Source organism: Sprattus sprattus, assembly GCF_963457725.1.
Source record: "Sprattus sprattus genome assembly, chromosome: 6".
Taxonomy (NCBI): domain Eukaryota; kingdom Metazoa; phylum Chordata; class Actinopteri; order Clupeiformes; family Clupeidae; genus Sprattus; species Sprattus sprattus.
The window spans coordinates 13,030,955-13,038,454 of NC_137925.1; the positions used below are offsets into that span (position 1 = coordinate 13,030,955).

General features: G+C 47.3%; 1 protein-coding gene across 1 annotated transcript in view; it reads left to right on the forward strand.

Moving 5' to 3' along the window:
- Nucleotides 1-7,500, forward strand: part of tjp1a (tight junction protein 1a) — an 89,620-nt gene that overhangs the window by 40,673 nt on the left and 41,447 nt on the right. The window contains exons 5-8 of the mRNA XM_080840437.1: nucleotides 1,883-2,165; nucleotides 2,546-2,649; nucleotides 4,196-4,361; nucleotides 5,163-5,298. Of these exons, the coding sequence (XP_080696563.1) occupies nucleotides 1,883-2,165; nucleotides 2,546-2,649; nucleotides 4,196-4,361; nucleotides 5,163-5,298 (689 nt within the window). The remainder of the gene's footprint in view (nucleotides 1-1,882; nucleotides 2,166-2,545; nucleotides 2,650-4,195; nucleotides 4,362-5,162; nucleotides 5,299-7,500) is intronic.

A 7,500-nucleotide genomic window follows, 5' to 3' on the forward strand; every position in this document is an offset into this window, starting at 1 on the left:
ACACACATACACACAAACACACACGCTCACACTCACACACACACATACACACATACACACATACACAAACACACACGCACACGCTCACACACACATACACACATACACACATATACACACAAACACACACACACACACACACACACACACACACACACACACACACACACACACACACACACACACACACACACACACACACACACACACACACACACACACATGAACACATACACACACTCAGTCATGCTCAATGAGTCCTCTCATCTTCCTCCCTCACTCCTGCCTGACTATGTTAACACTGCAAGCCTTTGTGCTCAATTCGGATTTGAAATATAGCTTAGATTCGATTTTTTTTTACATTAGTTTGTTTAAAGTGGCCAGTATCAGATCCCAGTGTGAATGGGTCATGGTCCTGAACTGACCCACGAGTGCAACAGAAAGGCATCACACACAGCACGCTGTGGTAAGGGAAGTAATCATGGGGGCCGCTGAAGTCAGCATGTCGGTTTCCTTTATAAGTGATGTGATGTGCAATGGAAGCCAATGAATGTGTGAGCAGATGATAATGAGGATGGGGAGGAGGAGAAAGAAAAAAACTTTACTGTAGTTATCAGCACAGAATTGGGATAAACGTTGATCCAGAAGGACATAAAAGTCGCATGCATTCTGATATGACTGTTTAGACTGAGGTCACGTTGCAAACAATCAGGGCTGTGTTCACAAAGCATTTTATCTTTAAGAGCGTTCCGAAGTCGCAGTAAAAGTTATTAACTAATAGTTTCTAACTAAACGTTTTCTAGTTAAATGTTTCTTACTAAATGTATTTTTCCTAAATCCTGTTCACAAAGCTGCTGAGGACAACTTTACCGTAGGAAAAGCAAGGACTCCTAAGCTAAGAGAACGACTCAGTTGCTATGGCCGACGTTAAGTCTCAAGCTCGAGCTTTCAAAGACCTGCTGTGATTGGTTGATGAGTGACAGCTCTGTGCCAGCAAGATGGCATGTGCTTCATAGCCTATAGCAAAGAACGATAAATAAATAAAAAAGTGTTACACGCTAAACATAAATTCATAATGGAATATGCTATCCGCAGACCGAGTATCTTCGCACAGTTTTAAAAATGCATCTTTATGATGACACATTTGTGTACACAGGAGCTAGTTGATACGTACAATAAAACGTCACATTTTATTCATTTCAGCTCTAAACGGGTTGTTTCGGTTGGTTGACATTATTGCATCCCTAACAAGTGCCATAGGCTAATTCTTGCCGTGTGATTGGCACGGTAACTTTTACAGTCATTCTGCTTCTGCATTCCAAAACAACGTTACGTGGAATGATATAAACGGCCATTTTCCATTTGTTTGGGAGATGGCTTAAGTGTGTTGGGAGTCTTCTCGACAACCTCTTTGCTCATGCAAACCAAGGATGCTAGTTTTAGTGCTAAGGGGCTTTGTGAATTACTTTTGGTCAATAAAACTGAGGATTCCCAAGGTTAAGACTAACTTTCCCATTATGCTTATGAGATTCTCCTGTACGGGCCAGTTAGGAGCTCATGTCTGCCTTAAGAAGCTCTGTGAATACGGGTCGAGATCTGTCTCAGATTCATGAGCACAAATTGAAGTGGTCCAAATCAGAATTGAAAGGATCAGACTCCATGTGATTTGTGCTGTTCACACTGTTACGAGTCACATACGAGCAGAAGTCAGTCAGAACATAGCCATAGCCTCACACTCATGCTAACAGACAACTCTCACATGTGAATCAGTGAATACAGTGACCTTGTTATGAACTGTTGCCTTTCTCTCCTTTTCTCTCTTTCTCGATCTCCCTCTGTGTTTCTATCTCTATCTTTGTTCCACCTCTCCTCTCCTCTGCAGACGATCCGCCGTAAGCGGAAGGTGCAGATCCCGGTGGCTCGTCCGGGCGACCGCGAGACGATGTCGGAGCGAGAGGACGACAGCGAGGAGGAGGAGGAGTACGAGGGGCCGGGGGCGTACGCCTCGGCCGGAGCGAGCGGCGGCTCAGGGACGGGCCGCCGCAGCGAGCGGACAGAACGGGCTACTTCCCGGGACAGGAGCGCCTCCCCTCGCTCCGTGGCCTCCAACTCCTTACCCCCGCGGCCTGCCAAAGTCACCCTCGTTAAGTCCCGTAAGAACGAAGGTAGGCGTCAGAGATGCGGATAGTGGATAGTGTATCTTATGACTGTGTGTGTGTGTGTGTGTTTTTGTGTGTGTGTGCGTGTGCGTGTGCATATGATGCTATGGCAATTTGCCTTGTGTTATTCATCTTTATGGCAAAATACAGGTAAAAGACATTGACTAGGAAAAAAACTGAGGTTTTCTCAATGAACGTTGCTGTTGTGTTGTCATTTCAGGGGTAGGGTCTGCATTTGGCCAGCCAAATTTTCGTATATTCTGTGTGTTGTTGGTGTCAAATTGTTTATATTGGTTTTATGTTCACACGTGCGTGTGTGTGTGTGTGTGTGTGTGTGCGTGTGTGTGTGTGTGTGTGTGTGTGTGTTTGCGTGTGTGTGGTTGCAGAGTATGGGCTGCGTTTGGCCAGCCACATCTTCGTGAAGGACATCTCCCCCGAGAGTCTGGCGGCACGAGACGGCAACATCCAAGAAGGAGACGTGGTGCTGAAGGTGAGATCATCAGGTTATGGGAGGGTGAGGGGGAGGGTGGGGGGGTGGGGGGGAGAAATGGAGAGAGTAGAGAGAAAGAAAAAGGAAATGGGGAATGAGAGAGGAAGCGCAGAGGTAAAGACCGGTATATGGAGAGAGGGAAGCAGACAGAGAGAGGTAGAAGAGGAGGGTGTCATATACAGAGAGAAGAAGAGATGATGGGAGGGAGGGAGAGAGAGAGAGGAGAGGAGAGGAGAGGAGAGGAGAGGAGAGGAGAGGAGAGGAGAGGAGAGGAGAGGAGAGTGGTAGGGGTGAGAGAGAGAGATAGAGATAGAGAGGGAGGCGGGGCTATAAAGAGAGAGACACACACACACACACACACACACACACACACACACACACAGCACACACACACATCTGCACATGCACCAACACTCAGCCTTATCGCTGTGCTGTCCTCTGTTGGCCTGGCACGCCACATCTGCCCACCACTCGCTCGGTGGAATTCTGCCCATCAGCCAGCCGCTCAGACTCATGGGAAGGATTTACTTCACATTGTCAGGGAAATTTACACGCTTTCAGCGGCCAATTTGGCTTAGCCATCCCATGTCCAAAGACCATCACGCTCTCTCTCTCTCTTTCTCATTTTCTATCCCGTTTTCTTTTTCGTTTCTCCCTCCTGCCCTTCATCCCTTTCTCTCTGTTTATAGCCCTTTCTTCTTCTCCTTATTTTCTTTGCTTGTGTCGCTGTTTGTTTCCCTCTATTTTCCCTGAATTTCTCTCCTTCTTTCTCTCCCTCTCTTTCCCTCTCATTCTCTCTCCCCACCCTCTCTCTCCCTCTCTCCATCCCTCTTTTTTTTGCGGTCCACTGGTCTGTAAGCTGTGCCTCGTCGGCAGGCGGGCGATATGGCTCGCAGATGAATATTTAACGGGAGGCGCAGTGATTTGGCGTGTGTAGTGTAGTCTGTGTGATGTGCTGAAGTCTGGCGTGGCCAGTGCCTCTGCCTCTGCCTCTGCCTCTGCCTCTGCCTCTGCCTCTGCCTCTGCCTCTGCCTCTGCCTCTGCCTCTGCCTCTGCCTCTGCCTCTGCCTCAGCTCAAAGCCCACTCACACACACTAAGGACCTCATGCATTTTTCACAGTTGTCATCACGGCTTCCATTTGAAGCACTCTCGAGTCAGTGATCAAAGAGTGTAGCCTCTGGTGCCTTCACACACACACACACACACACACACACACACACACACACACACACACACACACACACACACACACACTCTTACGCATGCATACATACATACACACTCACTCACAAACACACACACACTCAATCTCTGCCTGATTTCACATCTCCTTGAGATATCTATAAAATAGTGCTGATGGGGAAATTGTTTGTGAAAAAGCAGTGTCATAACTCTGTCCCAGCCATCCTATTTTCTTAACCTTCCCTTCTTCCGAGTGCCTCTCTGACCTCTCTCTCTCCATTTCTCTCTCCCCCTCTCTCCATCTCTCTCTCTCTTTCTCTCTCTCTCTCTCTCTGTCTCTCTTTCTCGTTGTGTCCCTCATAGATAAATGGCACAGTGACAGAGAACCTGTCCCTGATTGATGCCAAGAAGCTGATCGAGAGGTCAAAGGGCAAGCTGAAGATGGTGGTGCAGCGAGACGAGCGTGCCACACTCCTCAACATCCCCGACATGGACGACAGCATCCCCTCCGCCAACTCCGACAGAGATGGTGAGTGTTCAGACCACACACACACACACACACACACACACACACACACACACACACAGATGGTGAGTGTGCAGACCACTCGGTGCCAATGTGACGGGGCAGTGATGTAAGGATGTTCCCAGAGACAGACTGGCAATGCTACTGTTCACAGCTGTTCTTCTAGAAGAGTCTCTGGAGGACATGGACACCTCGTCACAGCTGTGTGCATAGGCTTACTCCACAGTCGTTTCCCAGTGCCAACCTTTAGTCCTTTAGATTTGGACCTTGGGAGTTAGAATAAGTGATCAGTGTTTGTTAATCAAACCGCTGTTTTTAGGGGCATTTAAGGTTTAGCCAGACGTGTCAAGCTGTGCTGTCATAAACACATAAACCTAAAAGTATGAAACTTGCAGAGTGACAGTATTCGTTGCTGGGCAACAAAACTTTTTTTTGTGGGCGGAGAATGAAACATATAGATCAAAACAAAACGAAATGTGGTGTCATCCAATAAAATTAGTCGGTAGTAGAACTGTTGTATGGAAGCAACATGACACCCGTGTTGGTGGGGTTTGTAAAGGATAACTTCATATCGGTGATTACCTGCGGCTGAACTCCAGCTGTGGGGATGTCCTTTAGTAGCCCCACTCACTGGTGTCATGTGGCTTTATCATACGTGAGAGAGTAGAAGAGAGAGGGACAGGGGTGTGAACTCATGCTGTTTTGTCCTGTTATGGAGCCACCTTAAAGCCAATATAATAATATTTATTAATATATAATAATAATATGATCTATAATAAGTCGTTATATGGTTTGTCCCTACAGATATTTCTGAGATCCATTCGCTGACGTCTGACCACTCCCATGAACGCACGCGTGGGGCACGCTCTCGCTCTCCGGACAAGCGCTCCGAGCCCTCTGACCTGTCCAGACAGTCCCCACAGCAGATCAGCAATGGCAGGTAGGGCAAACAACTACATTACCCACAAGCGCCCACTCTAAGCACTAAGACCACAGACCATTGCACAGTGATTGCAGTTGATTGAGACACAGCGATCTGTGATATGCTTGTTTTAGGCTTGAGAATGTGACAGACGTAGAACATGGTGCAGCTTGTATAGCCCACAATGGTTCTGCATACATGAACATATTGTAGTTGTGCCATCTTGTTTCTCTGGACACACATACACACACCTACACACACACAAACACACACACACACACACACACACACACACACACACACACACACACACACACACACACGCACACACACACACACACACACACACACACGCACACACACACACACACACGCGCACACACACACACACACACACACACACACACACACATAGACACACACACACACAGGCACACACACACACATAGACACACACCGAAAGGGCACACAGGGTCTTGTCCCTCTTGTCAATGAAATAATCAATTCTGTCACCTAGTGATGGAATAAACTATAAGCACTTGGCAGTGGTATCTCATTACACACACACGCAACCATACAAACACACATGCACACACACACGCTACCATACCCACACACAAACACATACACAGTCATGCACACACACACGCACACACACTCAAACACACACACACACACATCTGGGGTCAGAGGTTGACCTGGGGGGTGCATTGATTCCCCTAGCACAGAGTCAAGCTCTCTCATTGGCTCCCTTGGAGCTAGGCTCATTGATACTCCCCTGGTACCATGCCAACCAGGGCGGGGCTTAGTCATCAGTCAGGGTGACAGGAAGTCCCTCTGGAAGTGACCGGATGTCTGCCTCATTTCTTCTCCTCTGACTATCATTTCATCACTGTCATCTTTTTTTCCCTTCGCCTTCTCTCTCTCTGTTTCCCTCTCTCTGTCTCTCTCCCTCGCTCTCTTTCTCTCTCCTTTTTTTGCTGCACTTGCCTTGCTGCCAATGCTTCTCAAATCAGTCGGAGGCGAAAGTAAGTGTGTCTGTCTGTGTCTGTGTGTCTGCGTGTGTTTGTTTGTGTGTGTAGGTTTGTTTGTGTGTTCACTCACTGGTAGTTACACTGTCTGACAATCACTCCAACAGCCCCAAATGTGCCAGTGTATGAAGTGCCGCACCAAGTGTATGTGTGTGTAGAAACTACACATGTTTTTTGTTTGCTATTTTGAACGCACCTCTGATCTAATCCATTTTCATTGAGAAGTTCGTGAGCATTGAGATGACCCATGTAGTTTGCTGTGCTATCACACAAAGAGCTTGAAGGACCACACCCGGTTCCTTCTGATGAGCCAGCAGAGTCTGTCTGTTTAATTAGTGGGGGAGCTTTTTCTGAACCCTGGAACGAACCGTGGAAACGTTACATTCCATGCAGACACAGCGGTCCGGAGTCTGGGTCACGCAAACCACAACATGGCTTACCATCGGCATGACAACAATCCAGCGAAATTCCTGAAACTGTGCCGTATAATTTGAACCCTTTTACTGTCAGTGCTTCCTCTGAATGGAGTTTTGAGCGATTGCTGTGGTTGAGGGGAGGAAATTGAATGTTCATTAGAAATATTACAAAAGTGTTAATCACATTTGGGGAACACGCATTAAACACATTTATTCCCCTTTCAAACTCTGGCGCCAGGCAACGTTGGTAAACCACTAGTGACAGGGCTCAGCCTGCTGACAACAGTATTAAACCCTCACACTGGGACACTGTGTGTCTGTGTGTGTGTGTGTGTGTGTGTGTGTGTGTGTGTGTGTGTGTGTGTGTGTGTGTGTGTGTGTGTGTGTGTGTGTGTGTGTGTGTGTGTGTGTGTGTGTGTGTGTGTGTGTGTGTGTGTGTGTCTCACACTGGGACTCAGAACAACTCAAACACTGTGGCAGTCCTGCTCCCAATCAGACAGGCACTACAATGCTGATGCGAGCCAAAAGAAAAGTGTGAGAGCTTCTTCATCATAGGCAGAACTAAACATATTGTGGGTATTGTGTGTGTGTCTGTGTGTGTGTGTGTGTGTGTGTGTGTGTGTGTGTGTGTGTGTGTGTCTGTGTGTGTGTGTTTATAAATGTAATGCTCAAGCTGGCATAGAGTTTAGTGTATAGCTGGTGTAGTGTAACGCTGGTGTATATAAATATAGTATAGCTGGCTAAGAACATGCAACTGGTGTATGTAGATGGGG